Here is a 25,376-nt window from a genome sequence, read left to right on the forward strand (position 1 = left end):
TCCCTGCGTGCCGGGGCCTGTTTCTCTGCCGTGTGTGTTCAGGGGAAAGGGGGGAGAGGTGGGCGGGGGGCACGCGACATGGCTGGAGAGCGGGGGCCGGCAGGCACGGTGGGCTGCCTGGGCGGGCTGCTCAGAGGTCTGACCTCACCCTCATCCTTTCACCACCCCCAGGATGGGTGGGAAGACAGGTGCCTGGCAAAGCCTGCTTGCCGCCCCCTCCCCAGCCTGGGGCTGGTCAGGGCTAGGCCCTTGAAGGGGCTCTTAGCTTAAGGGCAAGGAGGCCAGGATGGGCTCGGGGGATGTCAGCGGGGGCCAGGAGGGGTATGGGCCCAGGCGCCTTTCCACTCCAGGCAGGGCCCCCTAGCTCTCCGTGGGTGGACCCAGTCCACCATCTGTGGGACAACTGCTAGAGCAGGGGCCAGAGCTTCCTGCTTCCCTGGTGGAGCAGCTGGGGTGCAGGAGAAGCACCCCGGAGCTGGAGGAGCCGCCCAGGAACATCTGGCCTGGGGCAGAGCTCGTCTGTGCAGCCCTCGGGCCTCCTGGCCCCCCAGGTTCACCCAAGTGAGGGGTCCTGCCAGAGGCTAGACTTTCCCTTCTGGGGCCTGGGGTGGGGTGGGCGGCGGAACTGGCCCAAGGCAGGGGTGAACCAGTGTCCAGCCAGCCTGTCCTGGGTGGGTCCTAGCGGGGGTGGGGTGCAGCACAGCTGGTCCTATTGTCAGCAAGCCTGATGTGCTCCCACAGCCTGGGCTACTTACGGTCTCTTGTGCCACCTGGAGGGGGAGCCTCGAGAGGCAGCAGGTACATGTGCCAGCGCTGGCCGTTAGCCTGGCCTGGCCTCTTTGTCAGAGCCGCACCCGCCCCGGCAGCCACTTCTCCATCCAAGGCTGGGCTGACCTCCAGTGGGGGCAAGGGCTGCACCAAAGAGCCACTGGGCACCCCCTGCTGTTCCCGGCGCCCCAGCTTCCCTGAGCCCTGTCAGCTGTCCCTCTGTCCCCCTCTGTCCCCTCTGAGGCTTCAGGGCTCACCAGGGCTTCTGGGAGCATGTCTGTGTGAGGGACAAAGGTCCCAGCCAGTGTCACCATCTGTGTGTGGTGACACCGTCTAGAGGAGCCCTCCACCAGCCCTTCTCTGAGGCAGGTCCCTGCCCTGGACCTGGTCCTTTTCCCCCAGACCCTGGCAGCTCCAACCCCTTCTCCTGGCCTCAGTTTTCTTGGTGGCCGAAATGGCCTCTGAACCTGCCCCCACAGGACCACTGACGATCACTGCCCCCCAGCCCGGTGAAGATGCCCCCACGTCTAAGCGGCACCCCTCACTCTGCCCACCTGTCCCTGCCCATGCTGGAGGCGAGGAGCTGGGTCAGTGGGAGCAGCTGGCTCCTCTGAGATCTTGGGACAGCATGGGGGAAGGGCCCGAGCTACCCAGATCCAGATGTGGGGATCAGGGCTGCCCTGCCAGACAGGCCCTCTCCCGCCAGCTTCATCTTAGTCAGAAGGAGGCCTGTCCCGTCTGGACCTCTGACCCCCTCCAGAGCCTTCTTGGGCCAGCCCTCCCTGTGACCTTGGCCCCTCACTTGGCCTTGCCTCAGCCTGCCTCCTCATCAGGGTCCCAGCCTCCGGGGACCCCTCTGTCCTTGCAGGTCCCCTGTAGCAACTGTCCACTGCTGGGCCGGGGGCCGTGGTGCCTTCCCGGGCTGACGTTGCAGCAGGAGTGTGTGTGGGCAGCCCTGGGCCTGACAGGGCTGGGGAGAGGCCTGGTGTCACATCTGGGTGTGGGGCTGGCTTGCATTGTTCCTGTGGCCCCAAGCCCCGTATCTTATAGACACCCCGGGGTGGTGGCGGGGGGAGGCGAGGCTTGGAGTGTGCAAGAAGGCAGAGTGCGGAGCCAGGGGCAGGAGGCCTGGGCAGGGGCGGTGTAAGGGTTCCCTCCAGCTGAGCTCCCTGGCAGTCAGAGCTGCCGAGTGGGGTGTTCCTGAGGGTTTGGGAGGTCATGCCAGCTTGTTCCCAGCTCCAAGCTCTGAGATTCTGTTATCTTCTCCATCTTTAGTCCTGCAGCGAGCCCTGGGACCCAACCCTCCCCAGCCCGCAGGCCCTGCTCCCTCGCAGGGACTGCTGCCGAGCCCTGCATCTCTGCTCTGTGCGGCCTGAGCCCAGCTCCTCCCTGCGCAGCACGTGCCAGGAGCCCAGGACTGTCCACAACCGCCTGGCTCCTGGGCTAGCTGCCCGCTGCTTTTGTTCCAGAGGTGCCCGCGGCAGCCTGGCACCTCCCCCCGGCTCTGAGCCACTCCTCCCGGCCTGGGAACAGACCGAGGCTGCCAGGCCCAAACCTGGGGTGACTGGGGGTCAGTGTATGTGCGTGATGGGATGGGGTGGGACAGGAATCATCCTGGGCCCCCCTCGGGCCCCTACCCCAGCCCCCAACTGTGAGAGGCCGAGGCCTGGCCACTCCCTGAGGGGCCCAGCTTCCAAAGCCACCTTCAGCCCCAGAAGGAGTCTCGCTAGGCTCCTCCCAGCAAAGCCCAGGGTGGTTGGTCCTGGGAGCTGCACTCCGATGCACGGCCCGGACACCCACGGGTTCTGACCACTGTAAGCCTGAGAGGGCTTATGGACAGAAGCTGGAGTGTTTGGCAAGGAAGAGGGAGGCCATGGGGAGGGGGCTGTTGCAAGGTTACCCACTTCAGATACTAGAGCAGGGGTGGTGGCAAGCGTCCTCGCAACTTGTTGCCAATGCCCCTCCTGCACCCAGGGCAGACATTATTAGTCAATCGCAGCACTTTCTAAACTGCATGTGGATGCAGCCTCAGAATCCTTCTTCATCCAGCATTCTGGGCGGTCACCAGTCTTGCGCACCACAGTCGAAACCCGTTGGCACCCTGAGTGAAAGGGGTGTCACATGGGAGAGAGCCAGCACCCAGTTAGTGTTGGGCATTGGGTCGGGACCCCTAGCCTGGCACGTGTGGCAGAATTCAAAATGACAGGAGTGTGCAGGGCCCCAGGAGCAAGGGTGGTTTGCCTAGGTGTCTGCGGGGATTGCTGTGGGGAGAGAAAGGATGGGATCTGTCAGGGCTGGCAGGACATGGGTGGGGGGATGGCGTGGTCCGGTGGGGCTCTACCCAGAGGGGCTTTAGCCTCTGCTGAGCCCTGGAGGGTGGCCCCGACCCAGAGGAGATGGGTAGTTGAGATGGTCCGATCCGGGTTTCCCAGAGCCTGCCCAGAATGGCTGGCTATGTAAAAGGATGGTTCCTGGTCCCAGGGGTTGGGGGCTCAGCCAGTCATGTTGTGGGCAGCTGCCCTTGGGACCTGATGCCAGAACCCTGCTGGCAGCCCCTGGCCTTAACTCAGGGCTCAGTGGTGGGGAGAACTTTCTAGCAACTGGAGCCTCCAGAGAGGTGGCAATGTCTTTGTCAAGGTGGCATGGGGGGCAGGGGGCATCCGTTGCAGAAGGCCTTGCCCTCGTGGGTGTGCGTACAGGGAGCTGGGGCAGGACCCTGGTAGCATGGGGGTGATCAGAGCCCTGTGCGTCAGGCCCCTGGAAGAGTTTGCTAAGCCTTCAGTGTCTGCACTGAGCTCTGTGGGCCTGGGGGTGGGGATCTCGAGGGACCCTGTGGTGGGAGGTCCCCTGACCCCCACCCCGCTCCGGGGATTCTGGTCCTCTGTTGGCTGGCCATGCACCCCTCCCCCAGGACCTGGCCAGGAACACTCCCACCATAGGGGATGCTGGGGGCGGGGTGCCGGGGCGTCCCAGCAGCCCAAGGACCTGGTCTGTGCTGCCCCTGCCCTGTTCAAGACTGCTTCCACTTCATTGCACCTCATTAGGTGCTGATGGCGTCAACCTTTTGTCCTCCGTTGCCACTTACGTCACAGGATTGGGTTGCCTTCTGGCGACTCAGAGCTTGGGGCCAGGATGGGGGGCATCCTCAGTGAGGTGTTCCCTGAGGCCCAGGGCCTCTCCCCGGAGCTCACCAGGGGCCTCCAAGGCTCCGAGGGCAGCAGGGCCCAGGGATACAGCGTGGGCTCGTGTGTCAGTTGGGGTGATCACAGTAGCCCGACCTCAAGGGGTGTGAGGGCCTGGGAATGATGGGGTTCTGGACCACACCACCCCTGAAAGAGTACTGGGTAGAGGAACTCTGACACCCGTCCCCTGCTCCCTGAGCCCTCTCCAGAGCCCCACACTACCACCACGTTCTCCTCTGCAGAAGCCCCTTCGAGAACCAGGCATCTCCTAGGCTGGACGCAGCGGCCCTGGCTTCTGGTTTCAGAACAGCTGCTCTGATTCAGGAAAATCATTTTTTATTTTCTTCTTCAGTTCAGAGAGTACAGTCTTGTTGGGAAAAGAAAGGGTCCTTTCTGTGGCTGGGCTGGAAGGACTTCTCCCCTTCCTCCCTCGCTGCCCCCCACCCCAGATACCCACCCGTCCGGGCCTCTTTCCTCACACTCGCCCCGGCCGCCCCACTCAGCCCTGGCCCATGCCCCCTCTGCTTCTTCTTCCGTCTCCCCCAGCTGCTCCCTCCTTCCTCCCTGAACCTTAATTCCCCTTCTGGGGTCCCAGAGGGTGGGGCTTCAGGCAGGCTGGAGATGGGGGAAGGGCCCCTGGTAGAGTTCTGTCCCCTCATCCCTGGCCACCATCTCAGGGTCAGAAGTGGAAGGACGTGCATGGCCATCACCCTCCCACTGCCCCCAAAGGGTGCGGCAGGAAGGAGCCCACCACTTGGCCAGCTGAATGCCTGCTCCCCGGAGGGCGGGTGGGCGGGAGGCCCAGACCTCCCGAGGGGTCATGGGGGTCTGTGCCTGGGAAACGGCGTCTGGGAAGGAGGAATTTACAGACTTCTGTTTACCAAAACGAGGCCCCGTAAAACATTTAACAGCAGCCAATTAAAGGAGGACAGCTGTGGTGGTTTAACCACTCCCCATACTACACACACAGGCCTCTGCCCCCCTGCCCCGGCCCGCCCCCACCCCTGTCCGGCTCTCGGCTTTTGTCAAGTCTTCCAGGAGCTGCGTTTAATCTAGGGAACATCTGCTCCAGATGTGTCTCTGCACACAAACCAGGCCAGTTGGCCAGGCTCTCCGAACTCAGCCGTGCCCTCGCAGGAGGGGGCTGCGGGGGGACAGGCCTGGGGGGCGGTGGGCACCTTCCCTGCGTCCTCAGATGGGCCTGGGATGTGAACCCCCAGTGGGGAGACGTCTTGGGACTTCTCAGAGCTCTCACAACATGCACGCTGGTGGAGAGCCTCCGAATGGGGCTGGCACGGGCCGTGTTCTGCGTGGAGCACCTCTTGGGGATAGCGTTCCAGAGCTTGACCTCAGATCCCCTGGGCTAGAGAACATGACACTGCGTCATTAGGGCTGAACGGTGGCTACTGCCGAGGGGGCTGCCAGGAGCAGGGTGCAGGGTGCGCCATTTAGACTGGGGGCCTTGATCCTGGGGCATCCCAGAGTGTCCCTGTTGGATGCCTGCCCATTTCCCATTCTGAGTGGTACTCCTGGGGCTCCTCGTCCATCCCTACCTCTGAGCTGGGTTCCACAGCCCCACCCACGCTGGCATAGCTCCCCCTCAGTCTCAGACCTGCCAAGGGGCCTCTGGGCCCCCCATGCTCACGGTGAGCTCCAGGGCTGCCCCCCATGCCCCCACAGATGCCCCCAGCGCTGAGACAGAGCCGGCCTTCACTCTCCATCTCAACAGCTGCAGCAACATGGCAGGCCGGCCTCCGGGCCTCTGAGGGCCTGGGGGCCTGGAGGTCTGTGCTATGGCTCTGAGCCTCCCCTTCTGGAAAGGTGTTTGTCTCGTGTATTCTGTGGAGTGGAGCGGAGCGTGAGGCCACGAGTTGCCACAAGGAGTTCCACTGAAACAGCAAAGGGCTCCTGTCCTAAAAGGAGTTTGGAAAACAGTTAATGAGCAGGTTCGCACGGAACTCGCTGACTCAGACTCGTCCGTAACTTCGACATGATGCACTAAGTGGGGTGCTGGCACCCCTGCTCCCCAGGCATGGGTCTCACAGCTCCCTTGTTTCAAGGCACAGTTATGACCTTGTTCAAACACTTGCCCTGCGACCCGCGCCTTCCCCTCGGGGACTGCTGCCTCAGGGCCCTGCTCCAGCCCCTCCCTCTCCCTGTCCCTGAGGCCACTGCTCCCTGGGGAGACCCGGTGATTCCTACTCCCTCGTCAAAGCCCAGGAGCCCCAGAAGTCAGGTGGGAAGCCGCTCCCAGCAGCCGGTCACTCTTGGGACAATCATGGGGTCCCCAAGACAAACTCTTCTGGGACTCATTTTCCATGGGGAAAACGTTCAGAGCATTAGCTCAAAGCATGAGTTGTGGAGTAAGACAGCGTCCTGCCCACCCCAGCCCAGCCGACTCGGCCATCCCAGCTGCAGGCCCTCCACCCATCCCTGCCCCCTCACTGCTGGGCCTGGTGGGGAAGGACCAGCTGTGAGGAGCCACATTCCAAGTGGCTGGTAGCTCTGGGCATCCAGCAGACACACCTCCCCTGGATGTGCCTGGCCAGGACGTCAGTGCCTAGATGGGCCTCCCCGGCCAAGTGTTAGTTCTGTCTTCATCCCTTCTGGGGGGCAGGGTGCGTGTCCCAGGTGGCCAGAGCGAGGTCCAGGGTGTGGCTGGTGTTCCTGTGCTGGGCAGGGCCAGGCCAGGAGGACAAGTCCAGGCCCCTCAGAGGGACAGAGAGGGGCCTGCTTGACCTGACTGGGAAGCTCCAGGGAGGGTCTCAGGCTAGGGACCAATGCAGGGAACTCTCCTGGGGGCGATGCTGCCACGGCTGGGCACCAGCTCCTTTTGCAGATCTCACAGCACAGAGGAGGCCCGGCTGGTGGAGAGCCCCATACCTGCGGCCTCCAGCAAGGCAGAAGCCTGTCACACCCAACTAAGTCAGCCGCGGGGTGTGGGTCACTGACCCCAGAGCTGCTTGCTCACCTGGAGGCTATGGATGGTGCAGGCCCAGGTTGTGTCCAGCCCTGCCCCTCCTGGCCAGAAGCTCAGCCAGGGCTGCAAGGGCCTCTGTCCACTGTGTGTGACCACCGCGTCTCCCTCCTCCCAAGACGCTCTCCAGAGCCCCTTTTGTTGCCCTGCCTCAAAGCTCCCGCACTGCTAAGTGCTGCTGGGTGAGAAATCAAAGGCTCCCTCCTCCATCCTCCACTCTCTCCCCAGCCCATCAGCAATTCAATTTGTGCCACACCGGAGGGATGGTATTAGTCGAGTCAGAGTTAATATGATGTATTGATGGGTTGATTTCCCACCGGCGGGCTGCACGCACCAGGCTCCACGGGGCATCGCTCCCGGGCCACCCGCCAGCTTCTCGCCTCCCTGGGGTCAGGGCGGGTGCGAGCCTGGGGCCTGGAGGTGCCTCTACAGCTGTCTCCTTGCTTCTCTAGCTCCAGGGTACCCCAGATTTTCAGGGAGTCTGGCATCTACCTTCCTACCCATGAGCCACTTGGATCACCATGGAAACAGCAATGTTCTCTATGGGCAACATCGTTTCTATGGAACCCAAAAAGGCAAGTGCTGGTGTGGGGCCGTGAGGGATCGCGTGGGGCCTGGGGCACAGGTCATCCTGGAGGGGTGGAGGGCAGGGCTGGGGGCTTCCGGGGTGCCAGGTAAAGGTGGCCAGCCTGGGTGAACCCTCACCTCCAGGTCTCAGGCCACGGCAGGGATAGGGGCTGGAGGAGGGTGGGCCTGCTTCTCAGGCCGCTGGAGACTTTGAACTGCAGGGCCCAGGACCACAGCCAAGCAGCAGGTTACATGCCGGGGTCAGGCGAGCTGGCTGAAAACACAGCCGTGCTCCCTGAGCTCTCGTGGCTCAGATGGAAGCATTGCAAACAACCGTGGCCCTGAGGGGTGGCACCCAGGTCCCTCAGCACCTGGCCTTTTGCTGTAGCAGCCCCCGCCCCGCCCCAACAGGGGTCCCAGGGACATCGGGTGGAAGTAGGGAAGGCCCCCCAGAAGCCTGTACTTTGTGCCTCACCAAGCTAGGCAACACGAGGCCCAGGACCCACCCCACACCTGGGCCTGAGGTCAAGACCGGGCAGGGGAGGGGTGGCGGGGGGGTGGGGGCGGCAGCAGGGAAGAGGGGCAATAGTGTGCCCCCAGCAGACAGAGGAACATCTACCCTGTTGGCAGGAGGTGTCGCTGGAGAGGGGATGCTGAGGTTGAGGCTTTGCTGATGAGAAGGCGGGGTTGGTGGAGCCATGGGGAGGGCATTCCGTGAAGAGGGCATGCTCACGCCATGCGCACACACACTCACACGTCTGCGTGCAGAGGCCCAGCCTCAAGGAGCCTGTGGGAGATGTAGCCACCTGGAGATGAGACAGGTGTGGGGAGTGGCCTGAGGCCTTGGTGCCCTGTCTCCAGGATTTTCCTTGGTGGGGTGACGTCTCATTTGCATTTTATAAAGATCTTCTGGGGGTGGTGCCCAAGAAGCTGGGGCAGAGAGGTTTTTCGGTTAGTTACTGCGTTCAGATGACAAATAATGGACTTGAATGGGGACATGGGATCCCATGGGAGACCTGAAATGGGCATGAGGGTCGGGGGGTTCCCAGATACCCCCCATTTGTGGCCCAGGCTGTAGGAGGGCGGCGCATCTGCAGAGGAGCAGTTCGGAGGGGAGGGGTGAGTTCAGCTTCCATGCAGAGGGACTGGGGGACCTGCCTTCCCAGGGGTGACTGGACATTCATGGTGGGGGGTCAGTGCTAGAGGGGCGGGTTAAGAGGTTGACCCAGGCCAAGGAGAGGGACCACCTGGGTAAGGAGGGTGGATAAGGACAGAAGCAGCTCTGGGGAGCCCAAGGAGCCCCAAGATCAGGGCTCTGAGTGGGGGTCGGCTTCAGGTGGCAGCAGCTAAGCAGGAGAGAGTCCTGAAGGGTCTCACAGAAGGAAGGGGACCCCAGAGAGGTGACCCTGCGAGGCAGGTTGGGGGCGGGCCTGTGGCCAGCCCTCCTGCCCTTCCACCGCCGTCCCCAGCCCCTTCTCACAGCCTCCCACTCTGTGACCTCAGCTTGTCTATGTCCTGGAGCCCATCTTGCATCTTTGTCCAGGCAGGGCTAGGGAAGGCCTTGGCCCAGCCCAGGGCTGGCCAGCTTTGATTGGTGCAAGTAAGACCCCGCCTACAGACAGGGCCAGGAGAGCTCCCCAGCCCCATCAAGGGTAGGGACAGACGCTGGATGCTCCCAGGGAACCAAGTCTCCTCGGGGCTGGAGGCCAGGTGCACTGCTGCCCAGAGGACAGAGCCCCGCAGGCCTCGGGCTGAGTGCCTCAAACTCCCACAGCAGCCTCAATGTGTGCTGCTGGCAGTGCGGCAGGAGCAAGCAGGTGGTCCCAGCCCCAGAGATCGGAGCCACAGCTAGCGACCCCCTCCAGGGTGTGGGCCACTGGCTTCCAGGAGCACTCACTGGCTGGTGGCCTCCGGCTTTCACAGTGCTGTGGTGGAGCCCCACCCAAGAACACTTTAGTTTTGGAAATTGAGCTAATTAGGTTTAGCTACACTCTTCCCCCTTGCTTTAATTAGCAGGAAATTGACAAGTAATTTACATGACTCAGGACGGTTTTACAAGTTCTGAAGGTTTCTTTTGTTCCCTCTCTGCTCCATGCCATCCAGGGTGCCAGCTGGGTGTAGATGGGGTTGGCCCCCCAGGGTCCCCAGAGACAAGCTTAGGGAGCTGTGGGTGTCCCCAGGGCTGGCTGGGGACCCAGGTAGAGAGCAAGGCACCCCAGGTTGAGGGCCCATGCTGGACAGCAAGCCATGGCCCAGCGCAGGGAGCTGGGGGTACGCCTACCACCCACCCAAGCTGGATGGGCCCAGAGCTGTAGAGGCATTGAGAGCCCATAGTGGACTAGGTGGGGACGGCCATCTGGGACCATTTTCCTTTCTTTAAATGATCATCCTAGGCTGGGGGCCTCCAGGGTATTCAGGAGGTAGGTGGGCCGGGTCCTTCGCACCCAGCCCATTCTCAGACACATACCTGCCCTGGGCCTCACTTCCTCCTGGGGGTCTTAGCACTTACAGGGGGCTACTAAAGGCTGTCCACTTTACTGTCCACAGTGCACGGTCCTGCTTACAGGGGCATCTCTCAGGCAACTCTCCACGTGGCTGGGCATCCGGAGCTGTGTCGTGACCACATCACACCACATGCTGTCCACTTAGCCATTCCCCAGCTGTGAGCCCACAGCCTCCGTAGCTTTTAAGGTTCTGACGGCTGTTTGTAAAGACCCAACCAGCTTACACTCCCCCAGCATCGTGTGGGGTTGGGGGGGATGCCCGTGGCCCCAGACCTCACCCCCTGGCTCTGGTCAGGGCACACTGCCGCCCACTCCTGCCTTCCCTTCACTAATCTCCACGGGTACAGCTGGACACAGCGGCTGGGCTCTTTGCAGCTCCCATCTCCTAGGGGCTGAACATAAGTCAAAAGCTCTGGGGCATGGGGAGTCAGTGTTTAATGGGGACAGAGCTTCAGATTGGGACGGTGAAGAATCCTGGAGATGGACGGTGGCGAAGGCTGCATCACACGAGTGTACTAATTGCCACTGAACGGCACACTTAGAAATGGTTGAAGTGCCGATGTTTACCTCACATGTATTTTACAATTATAAACTTTCCTCATAAAGTACCAGTGGGTCAGCGTCCGCTGGCAGTGGGGAGGCACCTGGCACAGTGTCTTGGGGGCACTGAGCCCTCCAGCCCCTGCCCCAGGCTTCCCGGTGACCTCAGCTCTCTCGGCACACAGATAACTTCTACCTGCGCAACCTGCCGCCCCAGCCCACGCTCCTGCCCGCCAACCACAACTTCCCCAGCGTGGCCCGGGCCGCCCCCGGCCACCCCATCGGCTCCTGCAGCCGCGACCGGGGCGAGGCCGGCCACCTGCAGAAGGGCACCAAGGAGTTCGACCGCTTCCTCATGGGCAAAGAGAAAGCCGGCAAGGCGGCCGAGGGCAAGGAGCGGCCGGCGGTGGAGGAGGATGTCGTCAGGGGGCGGCACAAGCTGGTGCTGCCCGTACCGGGGGACTCGCACTGCAAGGAGGGTGGCGTGGCCCGGGGTGCCTGCGAGGGCCGCCCCAAACACCTGGCCTCCTGCCTTCTCAACACCAAGGTGCTCGACGGTGAGCTGGGCAGGTCCGCGCTGGCCAGCTGCGCGGGGGGTGTGCTGGGGCGGCCGGCTGTGGGCGTGCCGGCCTCTGGACGCTGCACCAAGGAGGCAGCCGGCCCCGTGGAGCCTGGGCCAGCCTTCGGCGAGTGCCTGGAGCGGAGGCAGCTGCTGCACCATGCCGTGCCCTACACGGTGCCGTCTGGCCTGCCTGCCGGGCCGCCCGCACCCCTCAGCACGGCCGGCGGCTCCTTCCCCTGCCTGCAGCTGCATGGGGGCCCGGATGGGCTCTGCCCCCTGCAGGACAAAGCCCCCCGGGACCCAAAGGCCAGCGGGCCCACCTTCGTGCCTTCCGTGGGACACCTGGCCGACAAGAGCCGCCCGTTCCAGGTGGCCGAGGCCTGTGCCGTGGCGGGTGAGGGCAAGGACCGGCACCTGAATGGGCCTGCAGTGCCTGACCATGCTGCGCTTTATGGGGTCTCCTATGCCCACCTGAAGGCCGAGGGCAAGGGCGAGCGGCGGCCCGGGAGCTTCGAGGCGGCCCTCAACGCCCCCCGGCTGAAGGGCCTGGAGTACCTGGACGGCGCAGGCCCCGAGGCCCCCTTCCCGGGGCTCCCCAAAGCAGGTCTGGACAAAAGCGGCTACTTTGAGTTACCCGCCCCCTCACAGGACTGCGCCCGGCCAAGTCACCAGGACCCATTGGGCGGGAAAGTCACCCAGGCCTGCTGCACTTTAGACAAGACTGCCAGCAAGGAGACCCCTGTGGGTGCCCCCGGGGCCCAGAAGGTGGCTCGTATCCGGCATCAGCAGCAGTCGGTGGCCCCCGAGGTAGAGCCGGGGGGCAGCGGGGCCGAGGCCAAGCGCAAGTCTCTGGAGCTGGCGTCTCTGGGCTACGGCGGGCCGCCCCCGCCCCCCTGGAGTGTCCAGTCGGGCCAGGGGGCCACCGTGGCCATTAGCGAGGAGTGCAAGGCTGGCGCCTACCTGGACCCCTTTGGCGGCACCCTGCAGCAGGCCGCCCTCCTGCCTCAGGACCTGCCCGCCCCGCCTGACGAGGTCTCGGCCATGAAGAACCTGCTCAAGTACAGCAACCAAGCACTGGTCGTCGGCCAGAAGGTGCCCTTCGTGGGCCTGGGGGGCCTGAAGGCCAGCTGTGCCCAGCAGGACGGGAAGTTCCTAGCCTCCAAGGGCACAGGCCAGGCCCCCGGCGACATGGAAAGGCCCGACTGTGCCCGAAGCCGAGAGCACGACGCTCCGCATGGCGATGGGGAGGTGCGGCAGCCACCTGTGGGCATTGCGGTGGCCTTGGCCCGGCAGAAGGACACGGTGAGCCGGGCGGAGTCAGCCTACAGTGCCAACACAGGGCGGCAGGGCCGGGCAGCCCCCGCCTTCAAAGGTATGGCCCCTCCACAGAGAGGGAGGCGTGGGGCTGTGTTGCTGACCTGCCCTCATCCACGCACCTGAGGCTCCCAGGGCTGGGCCCTGGGCCTTTGTGCCCATCACCTCCCCATGTCTCCAGGCCCTCCCAGGGCTGCCCTGCCCTGCCCCTTCCCTGCGAGGGCCACGGGTCAGGAGACCCTCTCTTAGTTCGTCGGCCCCCCTGGCTCGAAGTAGGGTTCCTGCTGGCTCCCCAGCCGCCCCAACCCTCGCCCCTTTCTACCATCTCTAACCTGTGCAGCTGGCGGTGGGCCCCGCTCCGCCCACGCTCTGGACCTGGAGGCCGAGGAGGAAAGGGTGCGTCTGTGCGAGGACCGGTTGGGGCTCGCCGGCCGTGAGCTGCTGCTGCAGTAAGAACCGGGCTGCAGCCTTCGGGGTGGGGTCTGGGCCGTGCCTCTGGGCTCACCCGATATTGCCGTGTGGGATTAAGTGGCCGCTGTGTCAGGTTTTGTGGCCTGTCTCGGGCACAGCTGTGTACCCACCCCAGGCTTTGCTGGGGTTTCTGTCCCTGTTGGAGGGAGTTCTGCTAACTCCCCCTCCCTCCTCTGCTAATTCCCCTTCTGCTGGGGGACTGCTGCTGGGACAGATACCTCTGGCGCTGAGCGTGACCCCGAGGGGTGAGGTGGAGGAGCTGGGCCAGGGATGGCAGCTGTGCTGAGCCCTCACCCATCCCCCGTGACGTACAGGGACAACAAGGACCTCGTGGAGTTCGCCCGGATCCACCCGTCAAGCGGCTGCCCTGGAGACCTGGCCCCCCATCTCATGATCGCCGGGGGCTCCTCCCTGCAGAGCAGCCAGCTGGGCGGGGACCCAGCCCCCCACTCCCTGTGGATGGGGGGACATTCCTACGGTCAGTGCTCTGAGGGCAGGTAGGGGTGCATGGGGCAGGACAAGAGTCCTGGCCGGGCGTGGTGGTCATTGCTGGCCTGGGGCTGACAGCCCTCAGCCTGGAGCCCTGCTTCCTGCCCCGCACTGCCTGACCTCAGTGTCCTGTCTCCCCAGGCCTTGGGCACCCTGCCCTGCACCAGAACCTGCCCCCCGGCTTCCCTGCGTCCGTGCCTGGCTCCATGCCCCCCGTCTTCCCCCTCTCCCAGGACGCCCCCACACAGCTCGTCATCCTGCCTCCTGAGCCCACGCCCCACGCCGCCCCCCATGCGCTTGGTAAGGGCCTCCCGGGCCAGGCTGCTCGCGTGTGCGGCTGTCAGAAGTGGGTCTGAGGAAGGGAGCAGGCCCACACGGGGGTAGGGGAAGGGACAGGGAGGCAGGCACCCGGCCAGAGCCCGGGAGGCAGGTGCGAGGCGGTCGAGCGGGAGGTGAGGGCTGGCAGAGGCCAGCTCGGTGGCTGGGATGCAGCCCGGCGCTCTGTCCCCGCCGGGGCTGACGAGCCCTTTGGCCCGGCCCACAGCTGATGTCATGGACCAGGCTTCACTGTGGCCCCCCATGTACGGGGGCCGGGGCCCTGCCTCCCACATGCAGCACCCAGGCCAGCTCCCTGTCTACTCGCGGTCCCAGTTCCTACGGCAGCAGGAGCTCTACGCCCTGCAGCAGCAGCAGCAGCAGCGAGCCGCTCAGGCCCTGGAGCAGCAGCGGGCCACCCAGTTCCAGGTACCTGCCCCCTCGGCCACACCCAGCTGGGACCCAGGGCACTGCTGGCTGCCTCTCTGCTGCAACCTGGCCTGGCCCAGGAGTCCCCACTGCACGCTCCCCCCACCCCTGCCCCACGCTGATGTGATGCCCTGAGCAGAGGGCCCAGCCGGGCTGAGCCTCTGCCCCAACCCAACAGCAGAAGCCTGAGGACCGCCACCTGGAGCTGGAGGAGCCCGCCCAGGAGAAGGCCTTGAAGTCCACCCACAAGCCAGTTGCCTTAACCCCCACGGCCAAGGGCACCCCCTCACCCGCCACCGCAGGCCCTGCCAAGCTGTCACCCTGCTGCCACTCTCCCGCCCCGAAGCCCCGCGCCGCCAGCTGCCCTACACCACCGCCGCATCCTGGCGCCCCGTGCACTTTATCCGTCTGCCCCACCGGCAGCCCCGGGCCAGGCTCCAAGCTGCCCAGCGCCGAGGAGAAGAGTGGGGAGGGCCAGCGGCCCGGAGCCGACCTCAACACGTTGGAACCAGGTGAGAGCGGGCGGCACTGGGCTGGCCTTGGCCTGCCCCCCTCCACTCAGGCCTGTCACTTGTCTGGTGGGCAGAGCTGAATGGGGGGCAGGGCTGCCTGGCTTAGCACCTTCAAGGGTGTCCTCACCGACCCAGTCCCCCCAGTAGGGCCTGGGGCAAGGTCGCCTGTCCCCCTGCTCTTTCTCTTCCTTCTTCTCCACAGTCCTTCTGGGGGACCCACAGAGGAGGCACTCAGGGCCCCTGCCCCTGGCAGATGGGGCAGGATGAAGGTCAGGCCCAGCCGGCTGGCACTGGAGCCTTGTGGATAAGGAAGCGCCTGGCCCGCCGGGGACAGTGGCAGGACCACAGGGCAGCAGGGACGAAGCTGGGCAAGGGAGCTCATCCTCACTGTCAGGGCCCGAAATGCCACCACTTGGGCCCAAGGCAAGGAGAGGCAGCCTGTGGTGGAGGGTTCAGGCCCGGCCTCGGCCTCTGTAGCTGCCCTCCCACCCTCCGCCCCCCAGCTCCTCCACAGCTATCTGATTCTCTCTGAATTAGGCTGAGAGTGTACACGGGAAGCCCGTGTGGCGAACATAAAATTCGTCCCAGTTCCACAAGAAGGAGGCTGAAGCCATCCGAGGTTGTTGGGTTTTTTTTTTTTTTAGAGTTTTTTTCCTTTTTTTTTTTTTTATTGTAGTTAATGGGGCATAATGCCTCCGACAGGCTGCCAGCTCGTTCTGGTTCAGGGAAAGCCCTGATTCAAGTATCTTGTTTTAAAATCCCCCTTTTCTGGTTAGCCACACCACACAGACCAGGGATGGCCTCCAGGGACCGCCATGGACCCCCCCACCCCCCACCCCGCACGAGGCAGTGGCCCGAGCTGGGGAGCACACAGCTGTCCTGGCCAAGGAGGAGGGCCTGGGGGCTTCCCCTCCTGCACCCGGTGCTCCCCTGCTGCCCCCCTCAACATACCACGTCCCCATTCCTGCCTCACACATTTCACAGGCAGAGGGTTGGTTGGGGACCCTCCCCGCCAGGTGTGGGTCTGAGGTGTTTGAGGTCACCCTCACCCCCAGCTGCTCTCTCCTGACAGCGCCCTCTTTTGCAGACCTGCCTCCCGGATACACGTGCCCTGCGGCCGGCTCGGGCTTCTCCCTGCCCCGCATTGTGCACTCATCTGACCTCTCGGACCCCGAAACTATGCAAACCACCCCGCCGGGGGCCCAGCCTGAGCTGGCCAGGACGTTCCCACCCAGGGAGCTGGGCCCACACAGCCCCCAGAACCTGGAGGAGCCTGGGCTGCCCTCAGGGGCCAGGGAGGCAACCCAGGACCTTGCCGGACACCCCAACCCTGCCGAGCGGGGACCCCCGGGGAAGGCAGCGGACCCCAGCCCACTGGAGGGGCTGCGAGAACTGCGGTGTGGGGCCCTCCTCGAGGGAGGGGGCCCTGAGGCCACTGGCCAGGCTGATTCTACTCAGGGAGGGGCCCAAGAGGAGAGGACCACAGAAGAGGGACGGGAGGAGGGAGAGCAGGGGCCCTCGTTGGGGGCCAGCCCCCAGGCCATGGAGCAGCCAGCAAGGAGCCTGGGTGCCCCGGATCAGGCCAAGCCGGGCGAGCAGCAGGCCCCTGCAGAAGCAGAGGCGGAGAAGGCGGCCAAGTTCAAGGAGGCCGAGCTGGAGGAGGAGGAGGAGGAGGACTGGGGGCTGACTCCCGAAAACAGCCAGCCGCCCAGGGAGCTGCCGGGTCTGGACGCCCTGGTGGCAGCCACCATCAACCTGGGGGATCTGCCCACTGTCAGCCCACTGGACCCTCAGCCCCCCACTGTCCCTGGGCCACCCAGCACAGCTCCCCTGCCCCGTAGCTCAGGGATTCATGGCATTGCCCTGCTCAGCGAGCTGGCCGACCTGGAAATCCAGCAGCAGAGGACTGAGCCAGACCTGCAAGGTAAGCCCCATCCCTCCGGAGCCCCAGGAGCTGGACCCTTGGGCATAGGCTCAGGGTCAGCCGGCCAGTGGCCTTCAGCCCTGCTCCGTTGTCCCCACAATGTGGCCCCTTGTCAGGAAACCAGGCAGGTGTGCCCACACGGTGTTACCCCCAGCCCTGGCTGCAGGATGAGCCATGGGGTAGGGCCTCAGGGCCAGGCCTGCACCCTGACGACGGTGTCAGAAAGGTGGCCGTGGACATTCACGGTGCCCTGAAGGGGCTTGAGGGTGTCTCCAGTTTACACGCAAGGATGCCAAGGCCCACAGGGGTGGGGGTGAGGGGGGTCAGGTCACTAAACTACGGCCTCACAGCCAGGAAGCGGGTAGGAAAGATGGTGCTCTTGCTATAAGCTTTCACTTCCTTGGGTTTTGCAGCTTCCGAACCTAGCCTGCACGGGGCCCAGCTCAGGACGTGGCAGCCCTCGCCTCCCAGGCCCCGGGGAGGTGGCACCCCCCACGTCCCCCTCAGCCTCACTAGGCCTTGGGGCTGACCTGTGGGACAAGGTGCTCCTGGGCTCCCTGCACCCTGCCCAAGGTCCCCAGGGTGCCAGCCCAAGGCTGTTGCCGCCCTGACTCGGACCAGAGCCCAAGGGCCAGGTGTTTGCTTAGGCCTCTCTAGCACTTAGGTCCCCCACAGGGACCCCTCCCAGGTGCTCCCTGCCGGAACCCCTCAGGCGGTGGGGGGAGCACCCCCAGCCAGGCTTTGTGCCCTGTTGATATTTATAGAAAGAACCCAACGAAGTCCTCAGCTGGCCTGCTCGTTTTCCCACCGCGTGAAGCTCTCCACTGCCCACTGCCAGCCACCAGCACCTCTTGTGCTGCGTGGAGATACGGGAAGGTTCTTGTAAAGTTAATTTCCCTGAAGGTCTCTGTGTCACTCCTCTCTTGTCTGACCAGAGGGGCCACCACTGTGCTGAAGAGAGTAAGCCGGGGAGCCCCTGCCGGTCAGGAACTCTGGGAGGGCCTCGCTTGGAGCTGTAGCGTGAGGCGGGGCTGCCCCAGTCAGGGCCTTGCTGCCCAGAGCCACCGCGTGAGCGTGGCTGGCGTGAGGGTGCACTGAGCAGGCTGCCGGGCGCCATGTGTGTGGCCACCGGTCTGTGCATGTGAATGCCTACTGGACCCGTGCCCATTCATTGAATGGATGCTCACGTGTAGACCACGTGTGTCCCATTGTGGGTATTGCAGCTGCCAGCCCAGGCCAGGCCCTGCTGCCACTGCTGGGTCTCCACCCAACCCTTCCCTTCTGGAACCTTCAAACCCCCCTCTCCCCTCCTGTTTCTCCCAAGACCCCCGCCCTCCCCTCTTGGAGCCCTCAGGCCTTCACCCTCCCCTCCTGCTGCTCCCAGGCCCCCACCCTCCCTCTGCCCCAGTTAATTGGCCCGTCTGCGCAGCCTCTCAGCTCTAGAGCCGTTCCCTGCAAGCTCAGTGACTGCTTTGCCTGAAATTACTTAGGAAATCAGCTCATTTTCTGAGCAAAAGGCAGGACTCACAGACAGAGGAGGCGGGAGAAGACCATGCCGGGAACAGGCCAGGGTACAGAGGGGAGAGGGAGGGGTAGAGATCCAGAGGGACATCGGGGCCTCCTGCCCCCTCCTCCCAGAGGAGACCCCCTGAAGTACCTCCCAGGCCAGGCAGAGCTGGTGAAAGGCCAGGTGGCGGCCCCTGAGAAGTGGGGGTGAGGAGGTAACCAGGCTCTGAAAGGTGACATGGCCCCCAACTCCCATAGCCGGGCCGAGTGGAGCTGGTGTTCAGGTCCCGGGCTCTTTGCTCCCAGGCTGGGGCCAGCCCCACCCTCACTGATGTGGGCGTCCAGAGCCCTCACATCCCCCACCAGTAGGACTTGGCCGCAGGACCCTGGCTTATCCCCCACCTGGGCTCAAGTCCAGGGAGCTCAGTGGGCAGGCTGCCCAGCCCGCGGACCTCCATCGCAGGGGGGCAGAGACTCAGGCCCCAGATGGAGCCCTGGGGTGGGAGGGAGTCGAACACTTCTCTGGCCATTCACTTGGCTGGCGTGGATGGTGGGGCCTGCCTGCAAGGGCCCATCCCCAAGACACCCAAAATGCTCCACTCTGCATTTGGAGGGGCCACTGCGGGGCATGGTGCCCACTGGGCTTCCCATCCACCCTGGAATTTTGGGAAGGCCAGGCCCTGTCCCTTCCGGAGTATGGTTGCCCCTTGTTCCTGAGTGACCCACCTGGTTTAGGTGAGTCAAGATCCCAGACCCCCCTTTTGAACTTCCCTGCTGACCTGCACCCCTCCTCCCACCTTCTCCTGGCCCCAGCAGCTTCTACCGGCCTGGCTGGTTGGGGGAAGTCCAAGCCTTGGCCCTCTTCTGTGCCTGTGGAGCCCTCAATCTGCCTGGACAGCCCAGCCCTACATCTCTCCCGGGACAGGGATTATAGACCCCCGAGGCTAGGGGGTGGGGCTGTTATTGTCTGCCGCACAGCTCCCTGAACTGGAGAGCAAGGCCGGTTGTTGTTTGGAGGCCAGAGGAGAACCCAGCAGCACCGCCACCCCTGCCATCTCCCCGAGCCCACCATCCCCTCGCAGAGCTCACCCCGCAGGACCTTGCAGTCTCAGCGGGCTTAGCCTGAGGAGTGGGGGCCGGGGTGGGGGGGCTTCAGGGAGGAACAGAGGGGCTTCCTAGCAGTCACAGTAACCCCAAGAGATGAGGAGACCCTGTGGAACTTTTAGCTGAAATGGGGCTTGCAGATATCCCTGCCCCAGCTGGAGGTGGGAGGAGAAAGCCCCCCCAGCGCCTCCCCCACCTTCCCGGGGCACCTTTGACCCAGCAACCCACCTCTGGCCTTGACCCAGCACTGCGTACAGAGGGTTGAACTTCCGGTGTCCACCTGTGCTTTGTCCCATCACTGAGGGTGGGTCACCATGATAACTCCATTAAGGCTATGGCTGGGCACTTCCCCTTTTGTAGTTACTAAGTATTTCGTGGGGAGGGACTTTGAAATGGTATGATATCCCCTTCCTCTTCAAACATTGGATTCATTTATCTATATCAGTGTGACTTGTGGATTTTTATTCACTTCAATCCGTTATAATTTGTCACTGTCACTATTTAATTTTGGTGATTGAATTATCTCAGATTTGGCCCCTTCAGCTGGATCATCCTCTGAGAACTTCCTGTGTTCCCAGCTCACCCCGAACGTCCCAGTCCCTGGAATCAGCCATTTCTCCAAGGAGCCCAGTTCCCTTCCTCAGAGAATTTTAGAAGCCAAGTTCAGGGTGCTAGTTGTGCTCGTTGCTACTGGGGTGTTGCTGCTCTCAGGCCTTCTCAGAGGGCAGAGCTGGCTGTGTGTTCTAGAAATCACGACTGCCCACTGACACCTCCAGCACTAGGCACCCTGTCTGACCCCACAGGGCTCATCCTGGCGGATTCCTTCCCCAGCCGTAACTCCTCATACGATCAGCCCACCTGTGCATGCCCAACCCCCATTTCTGCCACCACCCTCTCCCCATGGTTGCGCTCAGTCCCAAGTCTCCACTCCAGGCCTGTCCCCTGGATGGACACTGCCCTCCACTGGCTCGGCTCTGACCCTGCACTGGGCCATCCCTCCCCACCCACTAGGGCTGACTCTCCGGGTTTTCATGGATCTGGAAGAGGGCAAAAATGCAAGGCAGTTTCTGTTAAGAGCATAACAAGCCACGTGCCTAAATGGTTTGGGCACTGTCCTGAGGACTTGTGCCATCCCAACCGGCCTGGCCCACAGTAACCAAGGGTGACGCCTCTCCCACCCAGACCAGAGGCGAGCGCCAGGTGCCCATCTCATTGTTCCAGGCCGCCTCACTCTGCCTGTCTCAGGGAGTCCGGCTGCCTCCGGGCGTCTGGGGGTGGGGGGTGGGTACACGGGGTAGGAGGGAGTAGTCTGGGCTGTGCTGAGATGCAGGCTGATATCAAGAGCCTCTTGCATACACACTGACCCTCATGTCCCCTGCAGAGGAGGAGGATGTGCTAGCCTTCAACCTGCAGCGCCTGGCCACGCTGGCCTCAGCCTGGTCCCTGGTAGAGGCTGCTGGCCTGGACAGCCCCGCCTCCTTGGCCCAGCCCTCCACTGCCGACCCCTGCAGGGCTCCCATGCTCACCCCCCGTATGCAGATCCTGCAGCGCAAGGACACCTGGACCCCCAAGACCAAGCCTGTGAGTGGGGGGCCCTGGTCGCCCCCATTGCCCAGTGCCGTGACCTGGGGGAGGCCTCGAGTGCCCAGGCTGGCCACCTGCCCACCCCATCTTGGCCCCCTAGCTGGGCTCACAGGCCCCTGTGCCCCTGCCTACCAGGTATGCCCGCTGAAGGCTGCCATCGACCGGCTGGACACACAGGAGGTGGAGATGCGTGTGCAGCTGGCGGAGTTGCAGAGGCGCTACAAGGAGAAGCAGAGGGAGCTGGCCCGGCTGCAGCGCAGGCATGACCATGAGTATGGCCCAGGCTGGCAGTGGGGCGGGGAGGGCTGGAGCGTGGCTTGTGGAGACACCCCCAGTTCAGGCACTGGGGCAGATGTGGGCACAGCCCAGCCCAGGGCCACCGGCTTGTGGGAAGAGGTCAACCTGTGTGTGCTGGGATGAGTTGGGCCAGAAGTGGGGGCCTGGGAGGGTCCCCAGAGGTAGTGGAAGGTTGAGGCGTTCACTCAGTGGAGAAACCAAGGGAGAGTGGAGGGGTGGAAGAACCACCCAACAGAGACTGGTGCAAGGCAGAGGCCGGTCCTCATGACGGGGGGGCAAAGGGTGAGAATAGTGGTGTCTGAGAGGGGGCTGGGAGGCCGGGGCAGGATTGGGGTGTGGGAGGGCGGAGGGAACCCCTAAAGTTGCCGTAGCAGTGCGGGGAGCTCACCTGACTGGAGTGTGCTGGACGGCTGGAACTGGGAAGCAGGGATGGTGGGGGCAGCGGGGACGCTGGCTCAGCCTTGCCCTCTGTTTGGGGACCATGCTCCCGCCAAATCTTGGGAGGGCCCGCCCCCCGCCACAGCCCCCAAGGGTATTGCCCTCTCCTGGACCCCTGTCAGGGAGCCAGGACAGGCGTCAGCCTCTGACCACCCACCCCTCCTGTGGCTCCCAGGAGAGACGAGAGCTCGCGAAGCCCTGCCAGGCGAGGGCCCGGCCGGCCACGGAAGCGCAAATACTCCAGCTTGCTGCCTGCCCTGCGACCCAGCGAAGGCAAGAAAGTCAAGTGAGTCTTGCATGCGTGGGCCCCGTGGGGTGCGTGGGGCTGGAGGTTACTCAGTGGCGCTGGGCTGGCCCAGGTGCCCTTGAGGCCCGGGCAGTGGGGGCTGGGCTCCTCTCTGGCTTCCGTGGCCGCTGGGCCTCCGTCACAGCTTCTCCTGAAGATCCAGAACCCCGGGCCAGCCGCGGTGGGGAGCGTCTGGGGCACTGAGCCCGTAGCAGACAAGCCCCTCCCCCTGGGCCTGGGGCATGGCCGCACCAGCTCCACGCACCCGGCCGTGGCCGGCTGGGGCCGTGGCATCCCTCCTGCCAGGCCCCAGCCCCAGCCCAGCCCCACGAGTGCGAGGCGGCGTTGCGTAAAAGCCTCTTTATCTGCACCGTATAGAGTCGTTGGTCACGCTGCGGTGCTGCGCGCGGCTGCCGGCGCGCGGTTATTATCCATTACCCGCCCGGCGCAGTCATTGGCGCACTCCCGGGCCTGGTATAATTGTCCTTCTCGGCTACAAATTGCCTCTCCCGGCAGGCCCATTTGCATAAATCCTCGAGCTCCTCCAAACACGATTGGCGCGGCGTGTGCGCACTGCATCAGTCCTGACGATCTGGTAATAATAGTTACATCGGCACTAAACGGCTCCTTCAGTTAAGACAGAGGCAAAAAATTAATCTCAGGGCTTTATGTCACAAAACATTAGCGAACGCGGAGAAGGTTACAGGGAGGGGAGTTCGCGTAGGCTGCTGCGGACGGGGAGGGGATGCGCCACATGGCTGGGGGGCCTCCCCAGGCTGTCCCTCCGCCCTGCCCAGGTGTCACCCGGCGGGGGCTCCAGGGGCCTCCCTTTGAGGACCAGCCAGAACTGTAGGGGCTGCTGGCTAAGACCAGGGCCTGGCAGGGGGCCCTGTTGGGGAGCCCCTGGCGAAGCTGCCCCATGCTTTGCTCGAGCCCGCCTGGCGCCAAGCCCCTGCCTGACCCTGGAAGCCCCATCCTGGTGCTTGCATTGTGGCCACTTTCTCCACTGACCTGAGAAAACAGGCCCTGGCTGGACGAGGAAGGAAGCCAAGGCCAGGGCCCTCCCTTCCTAAGGATCGGGGTTCCCTCCCGCCCTCCCCCATCTCAGGCTCCTGCCCACTCTCCATCCCTCTGGGGGGCCCCTGCCCTTCAGTAGCTGCTGGCAGTTGGGCCCAGGCAGGAAGCGGGAGGGCCGAGGCCCGGGGGCCAAGCATGGTTCCGGGCCGGCTTCCTGCCTGGCCTCTCTGGGCAGGAAGGTAAAAGTTGACATCTGGCCGCACAAGGCCAGGGCCGGGCCAGGGCCCTCAGCCTCCATCTGTGACTCATTTTCATTAATGCTGTGTGGGTAAGGGAGGGAGTAGGTGAGAGGCCTAGCCCCCAGCCCCTGTCTGGCAAAGGACAGGCAGCCAAGCTCCCAGCCTCACACCTGTGGGACACAGGGAAACAGGCTCAGAGTCAGCAGCTTCCAGGGCCCCATCTGGGAGCTGGGTGGCGGGGCGGGGGGTGCAGAGTTTCTCCTTTGAGACGGAGAATTGAGAGCAGGGGACAAAGCTCTGAGGGGTCTGAGCCCGGCACTGGGGGTCCCTGGGGACTAGGAGGCAGAGCCTGGGCACGAGTTTCTCTGGCCGCTGTCCCCCACATCCTCTTCCTGGCAGTGGCAAAGATGCTCGGGGTGGATCCCTTTCTCAGGGGCCTCTCCTGATGCCCTTTTTGTTCCTAACTGAGGTAGCTGTTGGCCTTTGCACTCACTAAGGTCACTTAGTGAGTGCAAAGGCCAGCATGATCCCACCCCAGCCTTACACAGAGGCACAGTTTAAAGCATCCCCATTTTCCAGGTAGATAGACTGAGGCCACAGCCCAGGTCACACAGTGGCCCAGCTGGCCACAGAGCCCTGGCCCCCGAGCACTGGGCTGCCCCTCCCCAGTCAGTGGGCAGAGGGGGCTAGCTAGGTAGCGGGGGCCGGGGGACTCAGCACTGGCTTGGCCCCCCTGGCCTCCCAGCAGCTCTGTGTGCTTAGAGGAGACTAGCCCAGGGGCACAGCCTTGGCCAGGAAAGAAGCAGGGCCCTTACAGGGGCAAGTGGGTCTCCCAGGCAGGCAGCTGCACCACACGACCCACCACGGTGCCCTGGCTGCTGCCACAGGGACTGTCTCGGGGACGAGGCCCAGGTGCCCACGTGTGACCCGCGCCCCCCGTGCTCCCAGGGCAGTGCGGTCCAGCCTGAGCCTGCTGTGCACCGAGCTGCGGGGCGGCGATGATGAGCCCTCGAAGAAGCGAGGCCGGCTGGAGAAGGGCACCTACGTGGGCCTGCAACCCGCATCTGCGGTGAGTCCCCCAGCAGCCTCACCCTCAAGCCCGGGTGCAGGATGTCAGATGGACAGGACAGGGGGCAGGCGGTAGACCAGCCCCAGGCCAAACACTGCCACCCCGCCCTGCCCCGTGTCACCATCCGGCTGGGGCCCCACTGCTCAGATGAGCAGACAAGGTCGGGCGAGCTTCGTGTGCGTCACACAGAGGCGAGCCTCTGAGGCTGCAGGTATGACCCGGGGCCGGTCATGCTCCACGACCCCTCCCTTCCCTCTGCTCACTCCAGCGGGAGGAAAGCAACACACAGTTACCACAGGTCACAGGGAGACTTTTCAGGAGGGAGGGCTCACGATGTCCACCATGTCAGGTGCATACCTGGTGTAGTGGGTGGACCAAGGGCACTGCCCCTCCCTTGGGACAGGCTTCCCCAGGGGTGCCAGTACCCCATTCCTTCTCAGTGCAGTGGGTGCCTCCCACCTGGGAGGGACAGGTGAGAGGTGGGTCTGAGTCTGTTGTCACTTTGCCTGTCCCTCCCGGAGCAGGAGGCTGGTCCCTCTCTCTAGGACATGACAAACACCTGGGCCCTTGGCCTCCCTCCGCCAAGCTGAGTAGGCTGGGCCGTCCAGGGAGGCTGTGAAATGGGAGGCAGGACAGGCACAAGCTTAGGCTCCAGTGGGCAGGCCCTGTGCCCCGGGGCCAGATTCCCTCTCAGGCATTTTGGAGGGCAAGGCCAGCGAAGTGCCACCTTCCAGGCCCAGCACTGGCAGAGGGGAGGCCGAAGGTCACAGGGCCGTGGCTCAGGGTGGGGGACCCGGTGACTGCAGCCTCCACCTGCCCGTTTACTACAGGAGAAGACTCGGTGCAAGAAGAACAGCGATCAGGGCGACCTGGCATCTGCAGTGACCCACAAGGTGGCCCAGCTGAAGCCGAAGGTCAAGAGCAAGGGGCTGCCCACCAGCCTCAGCCCCTTCCGGCGGAAGGAGGCCACCCCAGGGGGTCGCATCCGGAAGAAGCTGTCGCGAGCCAAGAGCGCCAAGGTGTCTGGGGCAGCCCGGCACCCACAGCCAGATGGTGGCGTTGCTGGCAGGGAGACACCTAAGTTCCCAGCCCAGCCGGCAGCGGCCGCAACACGTGAGGCAGGCAAGTTGTCGGTCTGAGCAGCACGGCCAGGACCTCCACGGTCACTGGAGGCTGGGGGAGTGGGTGGGCGGGAGCTGGGACAGCCATCAGCGCCTGGTCAGGGCTCACTGCGTGTGCCGGACACAGGGAGAAGCTCTCACTGGCCCAGGATGGATTCTCA

At 64.1% G+C, this 25,376-nt stretch overlaps 1 protein-coding gene across 1 annotated transcript in view; it reads left to right on the top strand.

Moving 5' to 3' along the window:
- Nucleotides 1-25,376, top strand: part of BAHCC1 (BAH domain and coiled-coil containing 1) — a 59,647-nt gene that overhangs the window by 27,242 nt on the left and 7,029 nt on the right. Inside the window, exons 10-22 of the mRNA XM_024760628.1 lie at nt 7,380-7,502; nt 10,724-12,472; nt 12,755-12,863; nt 13,200-13,363; nt 13,516-13,674; nt 13,919-14,118; nt 14,297-14,630; nt 15,718-16,554; nt 20,546-20,745; nt 20,884-21,020; nt 21,659-21,769; nt 23,974-24,094; nt 24,925-25,216. Coding sequence (XP_024616396.1) covers nt 7,380-7,502; nt 10,724-12,472; nt 12,755-12,863; nt 13,200-13,363; nt 13,516-13,674; nt 13,919-14,118; nt 14,297-14,630; nt 15,718-16,554; nt 20,546-20,745; nt 20,884-21,020; nt 21,659-21,769; nt 23,974-24,094; nt 24,925-25,216 — 4,536 coding nt within the window. The remainder of the gene's footprint in view (nt 1-7,379; nt 7,503-10,723; nt 12,473-12,754; nt 12,864-13,199; nt 13,364-13,515; nt 13,675-13,918; nt 14,119-14,296; nt 14,631-15,717; nt 16,555-20,545; nt 20,746-20,883; nt 21,021-21,658; nt 21,770-23,973; nt 24,095-24,924; nt 25,217-25,376) is intronic.

Source organism: Neophocaena asiaeorientalis, unplaced genomic scaffold (assembly GCF_003031525.2).
Source record: "Neophocaena asiaeorientalis asiaeorientalis breed wild unplaced genomic scaffold, Neophocaena_asiaeorientalis_V1.1 scaffold30, whole genome shotgun sequence".
NCBI lineage: Eukaryota > Metazoa > Chordata > Mammalia > Artiodactyla > Phocoenidae > Neophocaena > Neophocaena asiaeorientalis.